At 38.9% G+C, this 27,825-nt stretch overlaps 2 protein-coding genes across 2 annotated transcripts in view; one reads left to right on the forward strand and one right to left on the reverse strand.

The window, feature by feature from the left end:
- Positions 1-149, reverse strand: part of DHCR7 (7-dehydrocholesterol reductase) — a 36,645-nt gene extending 36,496 nt beyond the window's left edge. The window contains exon 1 of the mRNA XM_062607281.1: positions 127-149. The gene's annotated coding sequence lies outside the window, so the exon portion shown is untranslated. The remainder of the gene's footprint in view (positions 1-126) is intronic.
- Positions 150-2,171: 2,022 nt separating this feature from the next.
- On the forward strand, positions 2,172-27,526 carry TPCN2 (two pore segment channel 2). The gene is made up of 25 exons (XM_062607272.1): positions 2,172-2,462; positions 4,550-4,611; positions 5,863-5,939; positions 6,411-6,588; positions 7,266-7,382; positions 8,952-9,058; positions 9,948-10,020; positions 12,891-12,990; positions 13,283-13,348; positions 13,749-13,813; positions 16,674-16,771; positions 17,109-17,190; positions 17,548-17,634; positions 18,621-18,740; positions 19,023-19,082; positions 19,169-19,297; positions 19,906-19,955; positions 21,490-21,589; positions 21,789-21,860; positions 23,590-23,663; positions 24,018-24,108; positions 24,231-24,313; positions 25,395-25,476; positions 26,377-26,462; positions 27,184-27,526. Exons 1-25 carry the CDS (start codon positions 2,363-2,365, stop codon positions 27,260-27,262), a joined length of 2,238 nt encoding a protein of 745 aa, XP_062463256.1. The 5' UTR covers positions 2,172-2,362; the 3' UTR covers positions 27,263-27,526.
- Positions 27,527-27,825: the final 299 nt, after the last annotated feature.

A 27,825-nucleotide genomic window follows, 5' to 3' on the forward strand; every position in this document is an offset into this window, starting at 1 on the left:
ATCCCATTGTTACTGGGATCCAAATTAGAGTTCAGCTTCTTGTTTTGCATGTACTTGCTGTGTAACCTGTGACAAAAAAACTTTAAAATCTTTGACTTAATTTTCTCAGAAAGGAGCAATACCTACTTCATCAGGATGGTTAGCGAATTGCTTCATTGTTACTGCTCACCAAGATCCTCAGTTGTATTTTAAGGAATTTGAATAAAGTTGGCTTGGTGTGATTTCCCTCCTGGCATTTTTGATGTGTAAATGTAGTTGATGTACCTGAAATATCTTCTGGTGCAATATATCTTGAATAGAGAGGACACAAGGTTGGTATCCACGCCACTGTTGCTGTTCCTATCTGCTCTGGTGCTGTTTGTCCAGGAGGTGTGATCTGTTATCAGTGACCATGCCAGCAGTGAGTGGTTGGAGTTGTCCACATAATCCCTTTACTGTTTGAATCAAGCCTCTGGAAATGGAGTTAGTACTGCAGAATGAAGTATAAAGCCAGCTTCCTTTCAGCACCTTCCATCTGCTGTTTGCAAAAACTTATTTTAACTTCACAGCTTCATCAGTCTTTTAACGGTGTCCCATGCTATGGAATAATAAAAAGGTACAAGGATAGGCTTGTTCCTTCTCATGAGTCTCTCTTCTGCTCATTCATTTAATGTTTGGCCAGTTCTTCTGCTTTAAAAAAAAAAAAAAAAAAAGAGTTGAAAGTTGTGCTTTTAATAGGGAAAACTAGAAGTGCATTTCTGAGGTTCTGAGCAAACAATGCTGTGACTGCGACAGCAGGAGAGCTTAGGCCAAGTGAGACTCTTAAAACTGGTCATATATTGTGTTAATGAAAAATGCCTGCTAAAAGGGCATGTTCTCCACATTTGTTTTCCACAATCCAGAAAGCCAGAGTTAATTCAGTTGCAGTTAAAGGTGCTGCACTGTTCTTGGTGGGTTTGTTATATGGTATGCATTTAGACCTTAGTGGTTGTTGCTGGTACTAAGATGTTTGCGATTCATCTTCCTTCACCATCATTTGAGCACTTCTGCTTCCTGTTCCTGACAGAGGGAAGTGGATGAATTTTGAACAGAAGTTCACTGTACATTTGAAGGCTTCTTCCTTTTTTTTTTTTTAAGTCCCTGAAGTTACTGATTCTGTTTCCTGACAATCACAGAAGAGGAAAAAAGGAAACATTTTCTTTCATTTAAATAAAAAAAAAGCAAAAAAACCCCAGTGTTTACATGTGTTCCCTGTTACTTTTGTTATCCTGAATATTTCAGACATTCAGTGATTAAACAGTTGTGCTTCTTTGCAATGGCACTTATACCATGTATGCAAATTCCATATTATTTATTACCTGCTAGTGCTGAATACAGATTGTACAAGCCCACCCTTACTTTCCTTTTACTGTTCTGAATTTTTCACTGTAGTGTATAGCCCCTAGTTCAGCCGTTATCAACACTTAACTATTTTATCTGCGCTGAGAACAGGAAATAAATGTAACACGTAGCTGCTGACATTCACTGTTCAGTAGTGATGGCTATTATGATAAAGGTCATGTTATGGAGGTTTCCTTTTAGCTTAAGCTTCTTAAAAAGGGTGAATTATTTAGATGTCCGTGTAAAACTGGTGTTTGACTCATTGGCTGTGTAACTAACTGAAGGTAAGAACTACCCCACCGCTAACTAGAGGATGCACCTATTTTTGGTGCTTGGGTTGGAACACTAGAGTGAGGGATGGATAAACTTTCCTGTTCATCATTATGCTGCCACAGCTCCCACCATGTGACAGAAAAGTGTGTAGTTGTAAAATCATCTTCCTTTGAAATCGCAGCTTTATTGTATATTGTATATGAAGGGGACCGTGAGGAAAGGGGGGGAGCAGCAAAAGTGAACCATCTTTTAACAGTCAAACCAGCATGAGCTAAATATATAGTTGCTTCTGGGCTAAGTAATTAAACACAAATTAAATGCTTTCTGCGGCCAGGAAGGTAAACGATGAGGAATGTGCCTACGGGCAGGACGCAGCTATTATTTCCTCTGTTTCCTGAGCGGCGGCAGGCTGTCCCGCAGCTCCCCCTGAGGCAGCGCTCAGCCGAGGACACTGATTTACAGCTGCCGTGAGGTAAAATCTCCAGTTCCTCACGAGCGATGTTTATTTCACACGGTAAACGACGCCCGGCGTCTCCTCTCCTCAGTTCAGGTGAAGAAAACGCACTTTGTACCACAGACTTGGTACCCTCCCCGCCCGGCGCCGAACAGAGTGGGCCTGCTCGCTGGGCGGGAGGAGCCCCGTTCCCTCCCTCTCCCGGCAGCCGGTCACGTGCGGCGGGCGGTGCTCTCACATCCCGGCGGTGGCGCGGGCGTAGCGCGGTGTTTGGTGATGGAGGCCGGCACTGAGGCGGAGCCGCTGTTGCCGCCACGGAGCTGGCGAGTGGGCCAGGGGCTCTGGCGGGCCGGTGCCGCCGCTGCCGCCGAGGACGGTGAGTGCCGCGGGGCGCGCGAGCTGGGTGGAAGGTGCTGAGGGAGCCGGCGCCTGAGGCGGGCGGCGCCGCTGCTATTGCCCTTCCTTCGGAGCTTGCCCTCCGCGGGAAACGGGGCGGGCGCCGAAGGGGAACCCCGCGGGGTGTCGGGTCTCGGCGTGGGGCTCCCTGCGGTTTTGTCTGGGACTGTGTTGAGGGACCGGCCAGGCAGCCCCGGCTGGCTGACCTCGGGTGCAAACCTTGTGCCGATTTGGCCTCACGCTGATTATTGTTCTTATTTATTTTTCATTTCAGAAGGTTTGGTGTTCTTTTGTTGTTTGTTTAAAGTTTCTGACAAGTTTTTTCTCTATCTTCGTAAATGTTAGAGGTTTCATTTCTCAGTTCAGGAAAGGATCGTTCGACACCTCGGCTTCTCTGTTTTCAGGGTATCGCGTCACTGAAGTGAACCTTCTCTTTTTGTTGCCTGCGTGTTTGGTGTCAAAACTGGTGTGGAGTCTCTGGTAGATCCTGCACACCCAAGCTGAGCAGTATTTCATTCATCACTGTGACTAAGTGTCACTTGCTGTGACTAAGAGTTGCAAGATAAATTGGATGTTCTTGATAGCATTCCTGGAGAATGTGTGGGATTTTTTTTTTTTTTTTTTTGGTTGATTGGTTGGTCTTTACTTTTTAATGAAATTTTTCAAGTCAACATTTCTTGATAATTTCCCTGTTTTGTGTTAAGAACAGCTGCTTAGATTCTGCCCTTTCAGAATTGTTGGGATCAATGCCAGGCTTTCTGTGTGCTCCCAGAACCTAAACTTTTTGCTGTTCCTGCTATTCCTTTAACTGCTACTCTTCATTTAAACAACTTTGTTTTTCATCTCGCTTGTGTGTCATGATTCAGAAAAGATAGGATCTTCACTGCATGAGCCTAGCGTGTCTCCTGTTTATGCTCAGTCTTTCTTGCACTGTGATTCATATCAGAATTGGTACAAAACTGTGTTGTTGCTCATGCTCTGATAAATGGTGACATTTAAAAACTGTTTGCAGTCTTTGTGGAAAACTGATGCTGCTGAATCATGTGGAAGATAAAATCATATGGGATGCAAGATAAGTGGTATTTCTGGTGTTGCTTGGTGTCTGGAGCGCGTTGTGCTGGCAGTGGGACTGATTCTGCCTCATTGTATCCCGTCTGTGATTGCTGTCTCCTGGGAGAAGATGGTATAAAGTGTTCTTCGGGACTCTTCCCCTCTGTGGGAAGGTTACAGTAGCACCTGTTTTCATATCTCTATCTCCGTCAGTTTTCTCTCTTCCCACTCCTTCACCGTTTTTTTTTCTTTTTCCTTCACGTTTGGGGCTTAGTTGTCTTTGTCTCTCTTGTTGGTTTCGTTAAAAGATTAGTTACTCAAAGGTCCTTCAAGTGAATTCAAATGATTGTCCTTTATTCTTCATACAGACTTCCTAGTAATGGCCTTTGAAACATTGCATAGTAACTAACTTGGTGATAATTTTATTTCACTTTGTATACTTTCACTCCTTTACGTTGTCTTGATCTGTTTGATACATTAATAATAATTCTCAGGACAAATTGAAAGAGGATTTAATTTTATTCTCAAGTGACTGGAGATTTGCATTGGTTTTGGAGAGAATGAGATCAGTGTAAACCTCAGTACCTTTATTAAGCAGAAGTAAAAATTCCTAGAATACTATTGTCTTGATTGTTCCAGCTTCAGTTTGCTGTATGCTTTGTTAAGGAATATTTTGGTTGAAGCTCTATTATAATGCCTGTTACTTAGGACTTGTCTCTGTATAGAAATATTCCAGTCTTTTGACAGCTATTTAACTACTCATGTAATCTAGTTGCCTAAGTTAGTTAAGCTAAACGTAAGAGAGAACCTTTTCACAAAATACGGAAACATGCATGATGATGATTATTTTAATTAATGAAGGGTGCTACTGTTGGAGCACAGTGGCAGGAGCTGTGTCTCTGCTTTTTGCACAGTGTCATTTGTCATGAGAGCCATGGTTGTGAGCTTATATTAACTAATAAGCAAGCTGTAGGCTTTATCCAAACTCCCAAATGATTCTTCTTTTTAACTTTGCAGGTACTAGTGTTAATGACCTTTATATAAACCAAGCTGTAGTATTCATTGAAGATGCAATACAGGTAAATATAACTTGTTTCCTGGCTATTTCCCATGCTAGATACTTGTCAAACATTCTGCTAGTTTTTGAGTCTGTCTTTTCAGGCAACCAACATTTCACGTCCTCTTGATGTACAAAGCAGAATCAGAATTCAGGATTCCTGTGGTATGCAAATTTCAGTGACCTTTTGCCTGAGAGAAACATGTTTGTCCACATAGTAAAACAGATAGTGTCTTCTCTTTAAGGTTGTCTAAAAGAGATAATGTTTTATGGGGTGGTTTTTTGTTTTGGTTGTTTAGTGTTTGTTTGGGTAGTTGTTTTTTTGTTTGTTTGGTTTTTTTTTTTTGTTTTTTTTTTTTTTTTTTAGTTTTTTTGAGAGTGACTGGCCTTACTGCTAGAACAAGCTGAGCAAACTCTGGAATTTGCTTCTAAATCTGATTACTTGCTAAGAGGTGATTGAGTTTAAGGCTAGCTTCAGCCACTAAGCTGGAACTCTTTTGCTTCAGCTAAACTTAGTGTCTCTGGAAGTCTGTGTTCTCTCTCTGTCTCTCCTTTACTGGCGTTTACTGCAGATTACTAGATGCTGTTATCTCCCAGTTACTAGTTGCAGGCAATGGGAATGCTGGAGTGCAGTTCTTGAATTCTCTTGCTACTTTTGGTTGGGAGATTTCTGTGGATCAGATACATTTAAAGTGCATGACCCCTTTCTGTAAGTGGGTATTTATTAGCAAAGGCAGGGTAACAGTGGTCAAGGAGCAGTCACAGAGGAGGGGCCCATTCTAAAGAATCACAGGTACTTTCTTGAATTTAAAGCACATTTTATTGAAAGATATTGATTGAGGTCTATAATATTCAGAATTATTTTGCATCCTATGGCTTTTTGGAAAAGAAAGACAAAGGAAAAAAGATCCACGAATGGAATGAATGCTATAATAGGTGGACTGTTTTGGTGAGTATCTAGACTAGGCACTGAATTATTATAGATGCTATTATTTGTACTGATGGTAACGGCTCTTTCAGATGACTGTCACACAGTTTGATTATCTGAGCACAGAATATTATCTCAGTCCATGCATGTAGAGTACAGCTATTGTAGTTGGTGACTGATACTTTAATAACTTATGCAATAATTTCTTTATCTTATTGTGAAACGGGAATTATCTCAAGACTTGATATTTGTTGATTAGAATTTGGTTTATTTTGGTAACCTTATCTTTGTGTTTGGTTCTGACTGAATATAATGTCTGAATTATCCCTTTTGCTTTGCTTTCAGTATCGATCTATAAATCACCGTGTGGACTCCAAATCCCTGTGGCTTTATCGATGGTATTATTCAAGAACTTGCCAGTGGTAAGACCCTGGTATTTTTTTTTGCTTTTTTGTTTAGGAGTAAGTCTTAATAAAAAAATATTCTTCATCTTTCATTGTTGATAAATAATTAGATAACTGTGCTTTTATCCTTCTAAGAACTTGCAATAGGAATCAAGTGGATTGATTATATGTGAACATGATAGAAGTGGAAAGCAACAAATTATATTAAAGTGTAATCATGTAGATGGCCCTTTCAAACAGGGCTGGTGCGTGAATGGACTGTTGGCATGATTTACAGCACTGTGTGTTAGAGTTTTCCAAGTATCTTTTTCTGTTTGGTGGTCAGCAGTTATATTATTCTAAGCAAGTGAGGCATTGTTGCCAAACCCATTTGTGTTAAATGTGATATTATAAAGCTTGGTTTACTTCTAAGAAAATTGCTTTACTGTAAGTATTTTGTTTTTGTTTTGACTCATTCTGGGGGGTTGTGTTTCATCTCTATCCAAATAGGATTTTGAGTTTAACCATCACTATAATCCTGGCTTTGGCTTTCATTGAAAACCCTTCTTCGCTTACGGTCACATCGGATGTACGATACCGCCTTCCTGCGTGGAATCCTCCATGTGGCGTAACGGAAAGCATTGAGCTCCTTTGCTTTCTTGTATTCACAGTTGATGTATCTGTGAAGGTGAGCATCACATTCATGCGGTGTTGAATGAAATGCCAGACATACTGGGCAGATCAGTAGGTGTAGGCAGTGTGGCTTTTCTCCATTTTATATTTCAGGAAATACCTTAGAAGTGTTATCCTAATCTTGGATTTGCATGATGAGGTTGCTTTGCTTTATTAAAGCCTTACTTTCAGCAGAAATTATAAAATACATATTTTCTAAATTTAAAAAATTGTTTTTTTTTAAATCTAAGAAATATAAACCTCTGTGTGGAAAAAGTGAAATTTTGCTAATAATAGTGATTTTGGCTTAGCTGCTTTTATAAGGTTATAAAAATTGGTGTATATAGTAGTCAAATATATGCTAGCTCATTTAAACTTAATGAAAAGTCAGAAACAGAACCTTTATTTGGATACTTATTTCTGGAAAATCTATGCTTATGAAATTGACATTTTTCTTACATTCAGGGGATTCCTCTTGCATGGCCAGTGTACACTTCTCACTTCTACTGACCTTTATTTAGTTCTTGTATAAAATATCTCTGATCAGTGTATTTTGGTTTTCATTTTGGGGACTTCTTTATGAGCATTAATGTAAAACTACAAATACTTGAAAAACAATTGGTGCTTATTTTTTAGTGTATTGGAATTTATTATTAAAGTAAGTTGGCTTTTTTGTTTTTTTTCCCTTCCCAGAGTTACTTAATTGGATGGGCAGAATTTTGGAAAAATAAATGGCTAATGGCGTATATACTGACATTAATTATTTCCCTTGCTGACTGGATAGTTTCGCTGAGTTTTTTTTGCACAGAGGTAAGAACTGCTTTCTGCAGAAACAAGCAGCAGCTTCATTGTGGGGAATGGCAGAGGAGAGCAACCTGCAAACTGGTGGTGGTTTATTGGAGAGTTAAAGGAGGAGGGCATTGATTCAATGGCAGAGTCTATGTAGTGACATATATAAGTAAAAGGTAATTGTACAGTTTAACAACTGTTTCCTAAGATGAGCTTGTGTTGTGTTCGAAACATTTGTGTCCTGAGAGGAATGTCAGTTTTGTGAAGCTGTTCTTCAAGTGCCCACTTTTATGGAATAATGCAATCTCCCAGTTGGTGGTCTTTGCTATGACATAAATCTGCATAAAATTAGTTGTTCACTTACAGTCATAATGAAGAAAATACTAATATGGTAAAAATGCTGGGAAGTGAGGCAGGAATCCTAATTTTTGCTGCTTGACTAAGTTCTTTTGTCAAAGCCATTATTTGTTGCCTTCAGGCAACTTTCAAACCTATTTCAAATAATTGTATTAGCCAGGGTTAGGTTGGATGAAGTTGCTACTATTAGTAACTCAGTATGTAATTGTGCATACTTCAATGGCCATAGTTGACCACTGGACACTGCTGACAAGGTTGTGATGTAGTTTCAGAGATGATCTTAAAATGCTGAAAGAATATGTCAGTTAAGCTTATAAGCATCTAACTATAAGAAAAATGCATATGTCTTTTTCATATTCAAGCCAAATAAATATAATGCAGCTGAAAGAGGTTAATTACAACATGGAGAAAGTGATTTGGAAAGAAATGATTGTAAAATCTTTAGGTGTTGTAGTGAACAAGTTGTTTGATCAGGAACCTTCCATCCAAAGCAGTGGCAGAAGGAGCAGTTTCACTGCTGCAATGCACAAACAAGGAAATACCAAAAAAGAAAGTGACTCTTTTTCTTTGCTGTTACTGAGAAAGCTGATGCTGAATGCAGGATGCTGAAATACTTGAAGTAGCAGATAAGTTACAGAAATATCTTGAAGGCTGGCAAGTGTCTTGAATGCAAGAATCAAACAGCTTAATTGCTTTAGTGCATGTTAAGGAAGAGAAAGGCAATCACCTGTTTGAGTCTTGCTGGAGAGAGAAATTGCTGAGTAATAAGCAGGCCCTTTAATTATAAAAAGTCGTAAAAAAAAAAAAAGCGTCTAAAAATTGTTTTCAAGCACTTATTTTCAGAATGGGAATCTGTTTTTATTGAAAGGAGCTTGCTATTCCCTTCTTGAAGTGGGCCTTGGCAGAAGATCTGAAAATGTCCTCTCTTGAGCTGCTTATGTCTACTGAGCAGTAAAGTTAGTTTATAATCAGTGGCCTGATAAGGCTAGTGAAATGTCACTGTGCTTTTTTAAAAGCAGTCTCTTACTCTTTTAATGAGGCACCCATAGACAGAAAATCTTGTGAGTTTTGTGATCACAGTGTGACAGTTTGAGCTTATGAGCACAGCCTTTTTATGTTAAACTGCTGATTTTGTTGATATGTGTATTAGTGGTTTTCAACAGATTTATATTAAAAAGATTTGTGGTGCTAGTCTTAATGGGAACTGAGTATCTGATCTCCTGGCTTTTGCAGAGTGTGAGAATAAGAAGAATTCTTCGGCCTTTCTTTCTGCTTCAGAATTCTTCTATGATGAAGAAAACATTAAAAAGTATCAACAGCACATTGCCTGAAATGGGGAGGTAGGTAACAGTGTAGAAGACCTTCTTTCACAGCAAGCATATAGTAACCCTCAGAATTCTGGTGTGTGACATGTGGGTAGCTTCCTTCTTGACTGCCCAGCTAAGTGGCTGGTGAGAGAAGTAGCAGTGGATGGAGGTTGTGTTAACTTTTTGATTCCTTTAATATGTAAAATTTCTCTGGAATGCATGTGATGTGAGTCTGTATGTGACGGATAAGATTTTTGGTGCTAAGTGAGTGTTTTTTTTTAAATCTGTATATGTTACATGCAGCCCTTTTGTAAGGTGAGAACTGTGGCATCATCTGGGCAAAGGTCTATGCTCTGTTTTTCTAAGAAGGCCTCTTGGAGGTATTGGTAGACAGACATGTCTTCCAGTCATGAGTGCCAGACAAGAAGATCTCTTTCTTTACATTTTTAAAGTGCTTTACTTCATCTTTTTAGTTTCTAAATGGTTTTAGCAACAGATGCGTTCTTAACCAAGACAGCATGATGCTTTTTGAAAGAGATCTCTTCCTGTGACATGGGTCATGTATGTGTACATCTTACAAGACTTGCTGTCCATGCCTATTACTTTTTAACTAACAAGTCCCAGGAGAATAAAAGGTGTATGCAAGCCAGGTTGTATTTTGGTTGGGGTGTGTAAGTGTAGTCCTGATCTTGAGAAACAAATCTCATTGACCTCACAACTGTCTCAGCTCATGCTGAGGAGTCCTGAGCAAGTATGATTCTTTCTTTGAATCAAAACTCAGGTCATCTTCTGTTATCTCCATATAGCTTCCTGAAACTACCCCTGGTTTTCTCTGTACAGCATCCTTTTGCACTTTTAGCAAAGGTATTAAGCATAAGATCAAGTTGGCATTAATGCATATGGTATGTTTTCTTTCCAACAGTGTTGTTCTTCTTTTAGCTGTTCATCTATCTCTCTTTGCCATGTTTGCCATGCTGCTGTTTGCTCGAACAAAGGTAACCAATGATATTTATGCTTTAATACATCTCAGTTGTTTTTTTGTTCTTTACTCACTTAGCTGCTGCATGTCTAGTTTTATAATCAAACTAGTGAAATCTGTTTCCCCTGAAAAGGTCATGTTACTTGTCAAACTTAGATGAGTTTAAAGTCCGTTTGGAGGGATTTAAGGTGTGCATAGTGTTCACGTAGAGTGTTGTTTCTGTAAGTGTGCATTAGAAGGCCCCTCAAAATAGTGTTAGAATCTCTGTCTTTTAGTGAAGAATTTATTTTTCATGTTGTGCTTTACTTCTGAAGTGATAATGCTCCTTCCTACTCCATAGGTGAAATCTTTCACTCTTGCTGTAGGTTGTTGCATATTATTTTATTAGTCTACCTCTGCTGCTCAGGGTGAAATCAGATGGTTCAGTGCTAAAGCGTGGTTCACGTCTTTATGGTCCTGCATTTTACTGGTATTGATGCCAGTATCATGGGTAAGAAGTTGAAAGTCTGTTTATACAAGAGGCTTCCTTGTACAATTCTCCATTTTAATCCTTTGGGTTACTTTCTCTGCTTTTGTTGAAAACTTCTATGCTGTTCTGTATCCAAAGCTCTTCATCTTGTCACTTTTTTGTTTATATTATCACTCATTTATCTAGCTTTTTGCTAAGCTTAGTTTCTTCTGTGTTTTCTTTTATCATCCAATACTGCTATCCCTGGCCATGCCTTGATAGGCTTTCTGATCTCTGTGTTTTCCTCTGTGTTTTTTGTTTATTTTTTCCCCCTCTTTCTGCTTCCAGAAAGCAAATTTGAAATTTTGTGGTTAAAATCACTTTCGTGTCCCAGTGTTTCTGGTATGTTGCCTCTCTCCTAATCTTCCTGTGTGTTAATATATCATGCAGATCTCTTTTTGTCCTTACTTTTTGTCCTTGCTTTTTGTTCCTCTGAGCACAAAGATTAGTCACACACTTCTTTCAATAATATTAGTCCTCTCCTTAACCTCAGTTTTGCACCTTCATTCTTACTGCAGTTTGCACTTGAGCCTGCCTCTAGTTTCCTTTGTGACAGGCAAATTCCTTGAATTTCCATGTTAAAGTTGTTCTGATTTTAAAGCACAGTTCTGTTTTCCCCCCTTTGTTTAGCTGCAAACTGGATCTTTGTTTGATCTTTGTATGTCACATCTAATACCAGTTATGAGCATTCACAGCAGATGAGAATATGACTTGTACACCTGAACCAGTCAATTTTGTGTACATCTGGGTGAACAATAACAAATTAGAGGGCAGTCTCTTTACTTTTTTGAATTGCTAGTCTAATACCATTACAAACTAATAGTACCTAACAAGGCAAAACACTGGAAGCAAGTTCTGAAAATTTAGTAGTAAAATTCATGCGTATAGATTTTGCATTGTCTTGTGTATGTCCTCTAGAGGTACATTTTTTGTCATTGCAGCAGATTCAAAGGCTGTTTGTTCTGTGCTGCATGATTAATGTTTGTATTGTTTGCATCTTTTTTTAGCTGTCTCTGCTTGAACTTGGGGGGGGGGGTGGGGGTGTGATAAATATGTGAATGATCCAAGATCAGCCTCCCAGTGGGTTTTTGATGAAAATTATGATGAAATACGAGCTTCAGCATATCAGCTGTTGCTACCACTGAGCCACAGAATAAGTTTGATGACCTTAGTCACCAAAGTACTTGGAAATAATTTTTGGGTGCTATAGCAGTGCTTCTCCCCTCCTCCATGAAGGAGTTTAAGTGCTATGTGATGTTTTTATTGATAGTGTACATAGCATTTTGAATCTTTATTCTCTTGAAAACAGAACAGTTCCCTGTTTTCTAGCTGCCCAACAGCTCCTGAAATGTGCTCTAATTCTAGTTATAACATATTGCTTTATATTGTGTAATCTTAACTTGTGTAAATATTTATTTCATCTAAGATAAGATGAGGACTATCCTTGCACTTCTTCTTTTAAGTACACCTTCAAGTATGTTATTGAAGAGAGTCCTAAAACTTTTCTGGCTGTGTTCTGTGTAGATCTTACTTTAATTAAACAAAACCCCCTGAGTATGTAAGGGCATAACTGAAGAAAGGGAAAAACCTTTGTTCGGAGTAGTGGTAGTAACATTTGTGCAAGTAACTAATGCAGAGGATGTTAAGCTTCCTATTTGGAAGTCAAAGGTGAAGTGAGAGACACAGTTCTTCCTCAGTGAGTGTGCTAGTAGGGCTGCAGGTGTTTGAGAGTTGCTTCTAATGTAAAGGGAAGATTCCTTTGTAGCATGGTAGTTGTTGAGGCAGCTCTTCATTACTGAGGAAGCTGTTTTGTTTCTGTTCTTCAGTATAGACAAAATCTATTTTAATATTGTCCTCAAACTGTATTATACTTCTGGACAAATCCTGGAGTGTAGTCCTGGAGTGTACATTTCAGGGTTGACTACTCTATGCTAGTTTTATAATGTAAGTTGAGACTGAATTACTATGTGATTGTTTAGGGAGTCCTTGTATCTCCAATACACTAATATCTCTTGCGGGCTAAGAGGTGATGCTTTTTATATCAGGGGTGGCTTCAGATTTCTATATTGTTTGTGACATTACTGTCCTTCCTGTGTCTGAGGTGCTAACTAGACATAATTTCTATAATGAGCTTCTTGTGTCTGTCTTAGCTTGCTGTTCTTCCTTGGGTTCTTTAATGACTGTTAATAAATGAAGTGATTGCACTGTATTCCTACACATTATCCTAATTTTTATGCTTTTCTCATGTTTTTTTCATGGGGCAGATGTGATTGTGTTTCTGAAGACATTGATTGATCGATATATTTAAAATTTCTTTTTCCCCTCTTTGGTAAAACAATCTGAGTGATTCTTTAGTGTTTCTTGATCTCTTTGACTAGGATGGCCAGCAGGATAAGGAGTGGGTGGGGTATTTCCGGAATTTGCCAGATTCACTGACATCCCTGCTGGTCCTGCTGACTACTGCAAATAATCCTGATGGTGAGCAGTCTCTCAGAAGTAACTTTTGTATCTCTTTTCAAAGAATAATAGAGTAAGGTTATCTTCAGACTACTATAACTATTCTTTCAGCTGATAGTTCTTAGCACAGCTAGAGGAAGGCTATGTAGACATTTTTCATGCCTTTGGTAACTTGTTTCTTACCTTTCCTTTGGTGTAATTTTATGTGCATCTCTAAAGTGGAGCTATATAAGAGCTTCTACCAATTGCCAAAAATTGATAGAGATATCTAGTTTTTATCTTAAGCATTAAATATTTTTTGTTAATTCTACAGTGATGATTCCTGCATATGCTAAGAATCGAGCATATTCAATCTTCTTCATACTTTTCACTGTATTAGGTAAGCTGCCTCCTGCCCTCAGTCATTTAAATGCACTTTAATTTTGACACTTGTGCATGCCAGCTACAGTGTTTTCTAGGAAAGTTTAATTGTAAAATTCCCTCCCCCCCCCTTTTTTTTTTTGTTTGTGTGTGTGTGTGTATGTATGTGTGTAGTGTCTCCAGTTACTGCGTAGTGGCTTGTGAGATAACTTTCATGGAAGGTACTTTGGTTTGGGTTTTTGTCAGCAACAGGTGATAGGGGAATGGATACATTACAGCATATTCAGATATGAAAAAAATTTTGGAAACCAAACAAGAAGACTAATCCTTTTTAAGTTTTACATCTGACTTACTATGTACATATCTGTCAAAGAAGTTTCAGTTTATTTTTATAATTATTGCCTCTTTTTCTCCAATAGGCAACTTATTTTTAATGAACTTGCTTACAGCAATAATATACAACCAGTTTCGAGGTTACCTTTTGGTGAGTAAAGCATTCCTAATTTCTGTTCTACCATAACCTTTAAACTGTGAAGCCCTGAGTATTAAAAGTTTCAACTGTGTTTTAAAGCAGTATGCCCACCCTGGTTGTAGATACAGTTTTAAGATACTAAATATTCTTTGATGTAGATACTTTTTCCCTTATATGCTGCTGTAGCTTGATACCCCTTCCGTGACAAAATTACCTGCTTGTATACGTCCATATACTTTGAATATTATAGAGGGGAAATACCCCAAACTATTATAAAATTGGACAAGTGAACAAGGAACTTAGACTTGGCCTCTGGGAAGAAAACCTGCTGTACTATTTAAATAGCTATTGTTGCAAACCCTGGCAGTTATTTTCTCTGAGTAGCACAGCATTAGAAACCTTCAGTAGAACGGAATTGCTGACTAAAACGTATTTGTGTTTGGTATTTTTCACTTCATCCTTACTATGGTGGGTGGATGTGACGTTAGAATGATTAAGGCAGTCTACTGCTACTGAAAGATGGACTTGAGTTGAGCCTTGTGGTTGACTTGTACTAGAGCAGTTGCCAGTAGGCATAGTAGATATTCTTGGTAGTATTCAGTGTTAAATAAAAGGAACCTGTGCTTACTGTCCATGCAATGCCAGTTATTCGTGTAATACTTTAATGTGATTCTGAAAGGTGCCTGGTCATTCATGATTCTCCCCCGTTTTGTGCACTGTGATTCTGAAGTACAGTGTAATGACCTCTTGACTCAGGTATTTATATTAGAGAAGTAGAAGCTGACAAAGTAAGTGTACTTCTGCATGTTGTTCAAGGAGTGTGCAATCTGTAGTGACAATTAAAATCATCACTAAAAGTTCTTTTTCCTTTACTAACAAGCTGTGCAGTGTGCTTTGTTGCATTATGTACATGAGTTTGTCTATTTTCCAGCTGGGAGTGCAGTCTGGATTCCCTTAGCAGGAAACAGTGTAATTGCTTTTGTTTCTATACAAGATAGTGCAGTTAAACAATCTGGGAGGAATTTTAATGAGCTGAGGTAAGAATATTTTGGAAAGCAGGGACAAAGTAAGTCAAATGAAAAATCATTTCAGTTACTTCCAGTAAAATGTACTTCATGCAGGAGGTTAAATTTGTGACTTTCCTATTGTTATTCCAAAAAGAAGTAACTGACTGGCTGCATGGATCCATCCGGAGATCTCCAGAACTGGGTTTATTTCCAGCAATGAATACAGAACATCCAAGGCACATACCAGCTACTTAGCAGTTAACATACATGGTGGATTAGTAGAAAGAACACAGTGCTAGGCTAAGTATTAACGTTCATCACACTCATGGCACACAGCTGTATCTTTGGTCAGGCAGTCATCAGTCAAAAGAGGAGCTGTTGGTCTCTTGCTGCTCGGAACAGGCCAAATCTCTCTGTGGTGTTATCTTCAAAGTGTTTTGAGAGTTTTCTTTAAGCTTTGTAACTTCCATGGTGATTCCCCCCCCCCCCCCCCCGAGTTCTTCAGCAGTTTCAATTCCATCTCTGTTTTTTACTTTCTTCTTGCATATTTTAGAGAACTTCACAGCTCAGCAGCAATGTTTTTGGTAAAGCTGAGTCAGGGTAATGCTGTGCGAAAACATTGGAGGCTGACAGCTAAACCTCTGGGCTGTAGGTTAAGATTTTTTCCTTTTGTGCCAGTATAGGGATGGGTCTCTGTAGCTTGGAATGAGCAGTGGTTCCTGGTTGTGTATGTTCCAACTGGTCTTTTCTTACGTTTTATAGTTTCCTTCAGGTTTAGTGTCAGGGGAAACTGGTAGCTTTGACTTTGGGTATCATCTGCCTTTGTTTACATATGGTTTTATAGTTCCTTCATTACTTCTTTTCCCTTCTACTTATATATAGTCTTATAGTTCCTTCTTCTTACATAAATACTCTTATAGTTCATTCAGTCCTTCAGAGGAGTGGAGTTGAGGGATTGGGGGCAAAAGTGAAATAATAGCTGCTTTGGTAATGCTACAGACAGAATGTAATGCTTGTTGGATAGTGAGCCTAAGGGAGTATTACAGAAAAGGAATTCTTGTGAGAGAGGGGTGTTTAATACATACAAAGAGGAATTCCTGTAAACTTTTCTTCCTTCTTGGTTTCTTCTAAGAAAAATCTGTATCAGTTTTTTGCTTTCCCATGTGAGAGTATGCAAGAATCTGACTCTTAATAAGGCAGTTAAGTTTGAAGGGGGGGGGGGAGGGGAGGGAAAGCAGCATGAAAAGCTGTGGCTCTGGCTTTCTTTTTGCTTGGCAAGAAGCTGGAGTTGGAGAACTGGCATGTCAATCCAGAATTAAAAATAAACCATGACCTGGATGTTTACTTGACCTCCAGAGACTTGTTTGCTTGCTTCCTTCCTTCTTATACAAGGAGTTCTTGAGGGCAGCGAGGCCTAGAGAAGTCTCCTGTTCCCATCTCTAATCGTAAATCTAGAGGATCGGTATATTTTCTGACCATAAGACATAGCACTGCATGAGGAGCTGGGTAGCCCTGATCTTCCTGAAGTTCTTCTTAAGTATAGGAGTGGGTTTTGCTGATTTCGGCCCATGACTCTTCATGGTATTCCTTTTAAACTGTGGAGTGTCTGTCTGGTTGGTCCTCATCTTTAGACAGCTAGATCTAGTGGCCGATAATGGGGACTTTAGCAGCAGGTAAAAAAACCCTAGTATTTTTCCTACCTGAAAAATTGCTCTAGTTGAACACGTATGGCTCTTTCTGAGGCTTGCAGTAGGTTCTGCCAAAGAGCCGGGCAAATAATTTACTGGTCTTACTTATATCATCTAGTTGGGTTTCCTTTAAACAAGTGTGAGTAAGTTGTCTCCCCTGGTGTTTTGACTGTCCAGAAATCAGTTCAGTCCTCCCTCTTCAGGAGGCGACTGGGAATCCGGGCTGCGTTTGAAGTGCTTTCTTCCCTCAGAGAGACTCCTACTAATGCACAACAGTAAGTGAAGAATGTTGAAACAGTAGGTTACTTAAGAGAAAAGAGCAGATTTTTTTTTTTTTATCATCTTATTTAGTATAATTACTGAAAATCCTGTCTTGGAAAAATGTCAGTTTGCTTATCTCTCATTTTTTTTCTTTAACTGGGTATTTATAACACACTGTTTGGGACTCCTATGGGGTCTGTTTCCTTTTTACTTCTAATTTTATCTGCTTTTCAAAAAAAAAAACAAAACCCCAAAAAAGCGCCAGAAGCAGCAGGAATGCATTTGGAACAGCTGTTTTTGCCATCAAGACAGTTACCTGTTCCTTGGGCCACTCTATTTTATTTTCAATAGGTTACATGTCGGCACTGGGGCCTTACTACAAGTGCTGCAGAAAGTTGAAATGGATTCTCGCTGCAAGCAAGCCATCATGAGAGTAAGAACCGTATTTTCTTAGCCTTTATATTGGTGGCTAGCAAACCCTGTGATGAGACAGCTGTAGAAACTGAAGTTTCCTTAATCACACCGTTTGATGTAGGAGCTTTCAGCTCAGTTTCATTAATGCTACTTCAAGTGTGAGCAGAGGGCCATCTCAGTGTTTGCTCTCAGAAGAAAACCAGTGTCCAGGCAGTGATTTCACTTGAAGTCTGCTGCTAGAAGCTCACTCTAATACCTGGTGTAGGTTTTATTACATCTCTATTCCTGGACTTCTAAGATAGTCTGAGAGTGTTGGCACTCTTTGAAGATGCATCTATTGCAGTTGTTGATTTGAATGTTTCTCTTTCACGTGAAGTCGCTCAAAACATGCTCCTGTGACCAGCTGTCAGCTGCCCAGTTTCAGAAGCTCTTTGAAGAACTAGACAAAGATGCCATTAAGCAAGTATGTATCTGACAATCATTTACAAAGTGTCATAAGTTGAGTATGGTCTTGCACAAACGTAAGTGATGGTATTCTGCTATAAAGCATATAAGCAAACTTCACAACTTTTTGAACTTACTGATTTTTGAAGTTGCTCATGGATTGTTGTTACAGTCACAAGCAGCATTGCTTTGGGGGCTTTTAGCATTGGCTTATGGTTGTCAGGTAGTGTTAAATATACAAAAAGCATGGTGGTTTATGTTGGGAAGATTCATTGCAAGGAAATGAGGGATAGGATTTAGACCTTATATCATAGACTTTCCGAAAAGCATTGTGGAGAAATTAATACCTCTGTAGTAAACTTGTTTTGGTGAAATGTGAGGAATTTGTCTTGTTGTGACACTCCTATATTAAAGCAATGCATCTCTGCTATATATTAGTCTTTGCAGGATAACACTTAAATATACTCGGGCAAAGTCTTTCCTCCGGTCCCTGACTGAAAAATGAAATGCGAGTTCTCTAAGTGTTCAGATGAAGATGCGCAGAATGCATTCTCCACTTGGGGAAAGAAAGAAAAAAAATAATCAAACTTTTCAAGGGTTAGGAAATGTTCTCTTCTCTGCTTGTATGTAACTAAGACTTCTGAATCTTTTAATGGAGATAAAATGTTGAGAAATAGGGTAGGAATTTTGCAATTAGTAGCTTGGTGTTCAGTTCAGATGCTTGGGGCATTGGAGAGAGGTTGGATTATCTCCCTTCTTTGCCATTATCTTGTATTATACTATAACAGTCAACCCGTTTGCTAATCAGAAATGATCTCTTGCTGCTCATAGCCACAGCTTGAAAACATCTTTGTACTAAAATGTCAAAATTAGCCTGTGACTGTTAAGTTTTGCTTTGAAAATGTCTGTTTCTTACAGAGGAGATGTGTGTTTCCTGCATTATTATTAATATCATTAAAATGCTTATGCTTTGTGCCTTAGCAAATCCTTTGTGTTCTTTTCCAGCATCCTCCCAGTCCGGAGTACCAATCACAATTTATGCAGAAAATGCAGTTTGCCTTTGGCCATCCCTACTTTGGGTATTTGGGGAATGTTGTAGCCCTTGCAAACATAGTTTCTATCTGTGTAAGTAAAAGGGTGTCTATGTGGGGGAGGGGGGTTGTTTGATTGTTATTTTTTTCCCTGCTACAAAATTCAGTTGTTCCTTAGTCTAATACCACTTTTACAAATGTCCATGTTGGCATGCTTTAGTCATGCCAAGTCTAAGAAGAGAATACCTGCAGTTAAAAAAAATACACAAAAAATAGATATTAAAAAGATTTCTGCAGGGCATGAAAAACTGTTTTTGTTTTCAAAAATCTACAGAAGTAAAACGGTGGTTTCATAGAATATTTCTTGTTGGTTTAGGTGGTTTTGGTTATGGATGCAGATAAGCAGCCATCCAAAAGAGATGACTTCTTCCTGGGGGTAAGATACAACATCTTCCTACAGTTAGTTCTGTTCCCTGAGGTGTCAGTAATTCTAATTTTTATTTTTATTTTTTGGGGGTGAAGGCTATCAACTGCTTCTTTATCCTGTACTATCTGCTGGAAATGTTGCTAAAAAACCTAGCAATGGGCTTAAAAAGATACTTGTCCTACCCAAGCAATAGATTTGATGGACTTCTGACCGTAATTTTGCTGGTAAGTTCTTTTTGACTTCTGTATTCCTGGATTTATTGACTAGGATGATTAGGAACTGCAGGAATTATGGGATTGCTTTTGCTTCAACACTAATATGCTCAGCTAAGCATCATAAGACAGTGTTGTGGTTTGCAATGGCTTGAACATTTGTTTCTCTTAAGGTCTCCTTTCTGAAGGTAGGCTTTTCTTACATTCATGGAAAAGGTGAGCTTTCCTATAACCAACCTTTTAAATGTTGTTCGGAAAAATTCAGCTCTTGGAGTAATTACATGGCTAAAAATCACTTTTTGAATTAAAACCCCCTGAATTCTTCTTTATCTTCTTGTTGTTGTTATTTTGTAAAAACCTGAAACCCATATGGCGGATGGCTAAAGTCATGGTGAATGATGCACTATATGTCCTTTTATGTGTCACTGTTGGATGATGTGTGTGTGTGTTGTATTAATTTGGTAAATACTTAGCCAAATATGACAATTTCAGTGCTTCAGAGTGGGTGAATTTAGTTGTTTAAAGCTCTTGAAGGTATTTCTTGTGAAGTAACTTACGCACCTTTTGAAACTCAGAATTACAAATTAAGGTTTTTGCCTTTTTTTCTTCCCTAAATAAAGGTTTTGGAGGTTGCAACTTTTGCTGTATATGGATTTCCTCATCCTGGTTGGTACGTAATCTCTGAACTGTTGCACTTTGTGTGTTGTTTGGGTTGGGTCAGGGGAATATAAACACAAGTGCAAACACACTCATGTCATGACACTATGATTGTCAGTGCAGGCATTAATTTACCAAACCTAGGAGAATTTCTCACTAGTTTAGTTGCTGCTGGCCATGCAATATGGATGAGTCAAAGAAAATGATAAATTTTTAAAAAAGAAATTTAGAGTTCTCTTTAGCTATTCTGAGAAGGATGTGTTTGTATTACTTGCAGTCTGATGTAAAATGAAGTGTTAGCAGATCTATGCTTACTGAAGGTGCAGGAGTGAGAATTTAGTACAGCGTACACAACCAGCTAACCTAGTATGTTTCAGTATTGGATTGCCTATAAGATCAGTTACGACTTCCTGAACAGCTGGTGAAACCCCTTGAAGTCTGAGTTTCGTGCTGTAAAATTTAGAAGAAGAATTCCCATGGACTTAAACCATTTATAATACATTAGCAAGGAGTTATATTTTGATTTTTTTCTTAAGTTCAGATAGTTCTTGGATACCTATCCTGTATTGTTTGTGTTAACACAAGCATAAAAATCATTGTTTTGTCTCTTAAAACTTGAAAACTGCCACCACAATGAAAGAGGAAAGCAAAGGGCTTCGGGAAGATTTCCTGAATCTTTGATATTAGCTGCTAACAGTCTAATGGCATTAACTATTAACCTAACTTTTGGTTGTTTATATTTGGGTTTGATTTTTGCCCTTTGATTCTGTTGTAGACACTTGTTTGCTCTATAATAGTATCTTGAAGCACCAGTAGTACTTGTGTACGCTGGTGGTAATTGCTTGGTCTGTAGGTTAACATCTTCAGGACAGGACTAATATGTGACTGTATTCTAGAATGTGGTCTATGTAATGTTGTCTTAAATAATTTCTTCCATTATTAGAGTTGAAGATACTAATGCTACAAATCATGATTTAGGATCTGTGTTATGAAGGACCTTTTTCCATTAACATCTTCCATCCCCCCACCTTTCCAGCAAAGAAGCATCCAGCATGCCAATGTAAAAGTCTGTTAAAACTCAGGTTGACATTTGAAGTGTATGTGTATCACCTGTGGACTGTGAATATAGGGAAGAAGGCTGTCAAGACAGCCTTCTAATTAGTACTTCTAACTTCAGCCAAGCATATCCTGAAGGATTAATGCACATCTTTGTGCAGGCTCCTCAGTATCTCACTATAGCAATATCTTTGTATTGCTTTGTTTTCTGAAAGGACCCCCTTTGGTCCCTGCACCCCCCCCAGCAGAAGGAAGGCCACTTATGCAAGTATTTTAGTACAAACATGCCCTTTAAAGAGCACTGTATGCATATTTAAGAGCCCAGGCTAAATGGACCTCTTCATCAATTATTAGAGTTTACTGTAGCTGAGATTGCTGCTGAGTAAATTAACCAAAAGTTGTGGGGAGTTTAAAGTTACCTGCATGAGCAGATTTTACTGTGTCTTTCTGTCATGAGCTGTTTCTCTGATTTGTTATTCTGTCTTTTCTAGGAGACCCGAGTTCATGGGCTTACTGTCCCTGTGGGATATGGTGCGATTGGTGAACATGTTAATTGTGTTCAGGTTTTTGCGGATTATTCCTAATATGAAGGTGTGTGTTTATCCCTCCGCACTTCTCACTTCTTTGTGGGTCAAACTGTAAATGTGTTAAAACCTTTTGAAATAATGTAACAATCTCTTGCACCTGAGTGGGATTATAACTCAGCTCTAACTACTGCTCCAGGCTACTGCACAGCACTTCACAAACTCAGTTTTCCCTGTCTTGCATATAAAATTCTGTTTTGTTTTAGTTCATGGCTTTGGTTGTTACTACGTTGCTGGATCTGGTAAAAAACTTGAGAGCCTTTGCAGGAATTCTTGTGGTAAGTCATGATGCGAGGTTGTAATTTCCTTTCTTATAGTTAGCAGTGTAATAAGGGTATGTCATCACCAAAGCAAACTAAAGTTCTTTGACAATAACCGTGAATGGTCATAATTGCACCTTAACCAACCAGTTCTTCTCCAGGGCATGTCTTGCAAAGCCCCAACAAACTACTGTTTTGTTATGGGCTGCGCACAGTGACAGTATCTCAGTTACGAGTTTCCATTAGCAGTGCCTTTAAAAAGTAGATTGCAACTTCCTCAGAGTGCCTGCCTCAGGCTGGATACTCTAGTTTCAAATAAAAATTAATCCAGTGCGAAAAGTAGCCTAGTTTTCCTTACTCTGGCTTGATTATGTTATATTAAGTAGCAAAACAGCTTTAACATTCTTTTCAGTTGACAAGGTCCTGAGATGGCATGTTTGGACATGATTTTTAAAAGCCTCTGCTATCCTGTTTTTGGTGTAGCTGTGTAGAATATGTGTATGTGTGGTTAAAGGGTGCATCACAACATGTCCACTACAGAAATCCTCCATTTCCCAACTCTTGAGTTTCTGGCTTTGCAACGTTGTCTTCCTGGTAGAGCAAATAAGTGCCTGGGTAGTTTTTCTGTTGCTTGTAGGGTTTTTTAGGATATCTTAATTTGAGGTAATGGGTAGAGGCCAAGGATTGGCCTTGTATTAGTATTGTCTAAAAAGTTGTTCTAGTCTATATACTTAGCATGCAATTTACCCAGAGTAGCTAGTTTTGTCACTAGTAATCTCTGCTTTTTTTGGATGGCAGGGACCTTAAATTGCATTCTAGAAAGATGGCATGAACCTGTAGTAATAGGCTTGATTTTATTTTTAGGAAATAGCATGTTTCAGTGAGGTGTCCCTATCCATATATGTAAGACACAATGCTTATGAAGTGGTTTAAATGTCTGCTTCTAATTATCCTTAGTGCTGGAAGTGTGAATTGTAGTTTTGCACCAATCACGAGGCAGATCTGCCACTTCCATTAATTTAAAGTAAAATTGCTTTTACTTGAGGCTATGTGGAAGCTGTCACTGAGCTTATACTGAAGTCTGACTCCATTACTTGCTGACTCAAAGCATCTTTCATAAGGTTAGCCTGAAACATGTGCTGAGGAAGTCACTGATTACCTAGTTTCTCAAGCAGTGAGTGTGTTAAATAATCTTTTTGAAAGAATAAAATTACCTTTATTACTGCCAAGCCAGATACCCCATCTTCTGGCAGGCTGTAGAATGTCAGCTTCAACTTACTCCGATAGTGTTCAAAGTGCTGTGGTTCATAAGTCAGGGCTGTTCCTCTTCTACTGTGCCCAGACTTCCCCCTTGGGTCTGTTTTGTAGCAAAATACAGAAATGTATTAAAGAAGTTGCTGATGTAAATTTAAATACTTAGCTTTGTTCTTGGTTAAGTTTAGTTGAAGCTTATTTTCACTGAATCTAGCAGGAAGCTCCTCAGATATTTAGATTAGTCCTAAGGAATATAGGTACTGGTTTTAAGTCATTATTCTGCAGTGTTAAAAGCTAAATAACATCATTCTGAGACACAGGAAATTACAATAGATGGTAAATTGATCTAATATGTTTTAACAACTGAAAATTAAATAGGATATTAAAAAGAAGAACAAACAGTTTAATACAGACATTGAGAATTCCATATTAATTGCATTGTTGCTTAGTGACAGAAATACTCAAATCTGATACCTACTTATATATCTTCCAGGTGGTTTTCTATGCGTTTGCTATATCTGGTATAATGCTATTTAAAGGTGCTGTTGTTCCCTTTGGAAATATCAGGTAACATCACCACTCTGAATCTGTTTTTTTCAGCAGATCTGCAGCTCGGTATTTCTGAGTTGCTTCTGGTTGGTTTTGTTGTTTTTTAGCTTGGAGTCACCCTTCTTTTAATGTTGAATTACATAGACTTTTCAGCTGTTACTCCTTCTGTTTCTTCTTGCTGTATTGGAATTACAAGAATGCTTATCTGTATCTTGAAATTTTACCCTTCTGTAGCTTAAATACTTGAACTATTTCCCTTGTTTTCCCCCCATATGAGATACTTAAATTTATATAAGGCACTCGGAAGAATCTTGGTTTTAAGGTCTAATACATAGAAAGCTATGCTCACATCATCCTGTAATTCTCTTACAGTGCTATCAATACAACATATGATAATGGGACTCTGCAGTGTGGGACCTATGAACAGCTGGAATATTGGCCAAACAACTTTGATGACTTTGCTGTGAGTCTGATCACCAATGGAGTCTGTCCCTTTTCCCTTCTCTGCTTATCCTTTCCCCTCATGTTCTGAGCCTTAGGTGTGTAATATAGCCACTCAACTCCTGTTTTATTTGTGCTATCTAGGCAGCAGTGGTGACCCTTTGGGATGTGATGGTGGTGAACAACTGGCAAGTCTTTCTGGAAGCGTTTTCAAGATACTCAAGTCCGTAAGTAGCAGTAATGATACTAAAGAAGTCTATAAATCTAGCTTATAAAATAACTGAACAAGTATTATACACATAGCACAGTTCCTACATCTGTGAAGAGGGGTCCTGCTTACCTTTCTTCTGTGTCAATTCAGGTATACAGGAAATGAAATTAATACTTCATGGCTGTTCTTTAACTTGAGTAACTTGATGTTGGTCTGGTACTTGTTGGATGCCATGAAATGCTTTGTCACGTGTAGAAGGGATTGGAAACTTGATTGGGAGTCATCTTGTTCCAAAAAAAAACAGTAGTGGATGACTTAAGCGGGCTATAAACTTGCAACGTGTTGGATGGGTGGTGCTCTCTGTAGAGTCAATCTCATAGAAATGAGATATTAGCGAATCACTAATTCATTTTGGGCTGATACTGTATTTTCCCTGTGGGTGAACAATCTTTTGTAGAGTTAAAATCTTGGACATGTATTTCATTGGTATTTATTTTATGGGAATGTTTGAAAAGACTGGCTAGTCTCTGGGTTAAGCTGTTCCAGTGGTCCTTGGCTGGTTAACCCAGCATATAGTGAAGTTGTGGAGTGCTCATTTACATCTTGTGTGTGATAAATGGTTAAACATGGTCTGGTGAAGACTGCACAGGTTGTGAAAGAGAAATCCATTGGGATCTGCAGTTAGTGGAAGCTACCTCTAGGTCAAGAAATCTCTGAACTGCAAATGGCTGGAGAGCGGGAGAGCGCTTAGGAGGTAGCATCTTAGGTATTTGGCCATGATTTTGCACTCTTTCCTGCACTTCTGCTTTGACCACTCTCAGAGGATACTAGCCTAGATGGATCTTTTGCTGTGATCCAGTACAGTTTCTACTAGAGCTGCTTTTCTGTCCCTTCAGGCTTCAGTTAGGTATGTTAAATGGGGGGAGCAAGTCTCTTTGGCTAACAGAATGAAAGGTTAAGACTTTTTTATTTTTCTGTCCCAGACCTCCTTATACATTAAGATTCATTATACATTATATTTCAAGGAAAAATGTGTTTTCATGGCTCTGGTTGTTTTCGAGCTGAGGTTCTTTACTGCCTACTTTACTTTATTTCAGGTGGGCAAAAATCTATTTTGTAGCCTGGTGGTTGATCTCTTCTGTCATCTGGGTTAATCTGTTTGTAGCTTTACTTCTAGAGGTAAGGAAATGTGTTTATTTGGTATTAGATACTAAAGACAGGTTCCGATTTGTGTGGAGAATGAAAAGAACCCAGACAACTTTTTGGGAAAGTACCTGTAGAGGGCACTTCATACCACCTTAAGACCATGCACATTTCTTTTGAAGATGCTCATCTGCATCGAGAAATAAAATTTACTACTGTAGGCAGAATGGCAAATATTTAGACAGTAACTTAGGTACGAGTCTCATGTGGAGCCTTAGTCTTGCCCATGAGTGTTTCAGAAAAGACTTTCAGTTCTAGCTGGAGGCTAACCCCATGAAGTCTTCTACCTGCTTGCTTCTGCAAGGCTGTGGCCTAAGTTTGCTGTAATAGCCAAGATGCAGCATTCTGTAGCAGGAGAGTAGGATGTCACTGGTTTTCTCCCTTTCTTTGCCTCAGCTGTCTGTGTACTCCCTAGGTGTTGATTTGTTAGAGTAGTTCAAAGTGGATAAGGGAACATGACAAAACCAGAAGCTGAGTTTAAGTTGTGATGTCTGGATTTAGGAGTATGTTTATGTATGGTTGGGTTTTTATAAGAGGCAAAAATTCCAAGCAGGTGAACTCATGTGGGTAGTTCACACAGTTTTCCTGGGGAGGGAATTCTTGCTAAGAGTAGAAGGCAGCAGGGCTGTTTTTGCTCTGCTGTTCTGCCAGTGTGTGAAGAGAAAGTGATCTCATTCTTGAACAAGAGGCGCTCTACTAAAGCAGCCAAAAAATATGCCCAAATAAATCACTGCTCTGACACTCTGCATTTAAAGTCAAACTTCACCCTGTCCCAAGCCTTACCCACAAGCATACTGACCTAATAGAACCTCTGTTCTGATATGACCAGAAGTAGCCTTTATTTTTTTTTTTTCCCCTATTCTTTTTACACTTCAGAACTTTATTCACAAGTGGGACCGTCGCTGTCATCGAGAGCCTCTTTCAGACATTGAATACCAGAGGACAGTTGATCTGATGTTCAGGTGAGTTGACATGGGCTTGATAATCAATCTAGTGTTTGATGTTCGTCTTTAAAACAAAAGAGAGTGGGCTGGCTGCAAGAGGGTAAAAGGCTTGTCTTCTATTTCCTCCCTCTGAAGCAAACTGTCATCTGTTACTTTCGAAAAGTACAGTAAGTACTTTAGCCTGGCTTCAGCTGATTTGGTCACCTAACCTTCATATGGTTTTTGACCATAGCATGTTGGGAGAAGAGGTACTGGGTGGGCGGGATGGGGGTAATTGTGCTGGGAGGGAGAAGAAAAGGGAAGATGAGCAAAATGATGCACATTGTTGGCTTATTAGGAAATTGTGGATGGTGAGTTGATACTTGATGATCATGCATAAATGGAACTTCTGGTGCACATTGGATGTTCAACAGTAGCATTGGGAACATGTTCTCGTTTGGGAGTTTCTTCAGGAAAACACATCTCCTGACCTTCAGTTGCATTGTACTGTGTGCAGGAAATTGCTTCCCTGCTTCTTACGGGAAAACAGCTGCTGGTTTCCATGACACATCTGTGAAGGATGGATCACAAAGGAGAGATGCAAAGAGATGCATCTTTAGGGAGCATCAACTTATTGTAACTTTAATTCCTTGTTTCATTCTTGAAACAAGCCCATGTTACATCTCAGTATGTGCGTTGCAAAAATAAATGCTGAGAAGTTTGCTTTGCTGCCCCTAACAGCTCGTGCGTTTTCTTGTAGAGATGTTTTGGAAGAACCTACAGAGGAAGAGCTGATGGAAAAACTGCACCAGCATCCACACCTGCGGTTGTGTAGGTGACTGCTGGGAAGGACTGACTTATTTAGGCCTCTGTTTTCTTGAGGTTGTCAGCTGGAAGAAACTGAACGGATTTTCTGGGAGGTGCTGTTAGGAGAGAGGCTTGTAGGACAGCATGTGAGGTTTGGCGTGGCAATTCACTGCAGAAAGAGGGTTTTATTTCTGGTTCATCTCTTTTTTTTTTTTTTTTTTTTAATGTGAAAGATCTGAATCTTGCTGATTGGATTTGATTTTAAGTTGTGATTTTAGCGAAGTTTTGCAGCTTTTTTTTTTTTTTTATTTAAGGAAGAAGGGAAAGTGTGTTTAAAATGACTGTGCACTTTAAAACATGAACTTTGTAACCACTGAGACTGCTACTTCTTTCATCACAAGAAAATGGAACTGCCTTTTCTGGTAGGCCCGTGTGGCAAGGGCTGTGCTCTGCAGTTCAGGAATGGATTAGGCAGGACCAGAACAAAATCCGTCAGCTTTTTGCAGTGAGAGTTGAAAAACTATTTTTATTGAAATGAGACACCAGCACATCTTACCACCTCCTGGAAATCTATTCATCATGTCAGAACACAATC

This window comes from Pezoporus occidentalis, unplaced genomic scaffold (genome assembly GCF_034315485.1).
Source record: "Pezoporus occidentalis ecotype Australia unplaced genomic scaffold, CSIRO_AGI_Poc_V1 ctg121, whole genome shotgun sequence".
Classification (NCBI taxonomy): domain Eukaryota; kingdom Metazoa; phylum Chordata; class Aves; order Psittaciformes; family Psittacidae; genus Pezoporus; species Pezoporus occidentalis.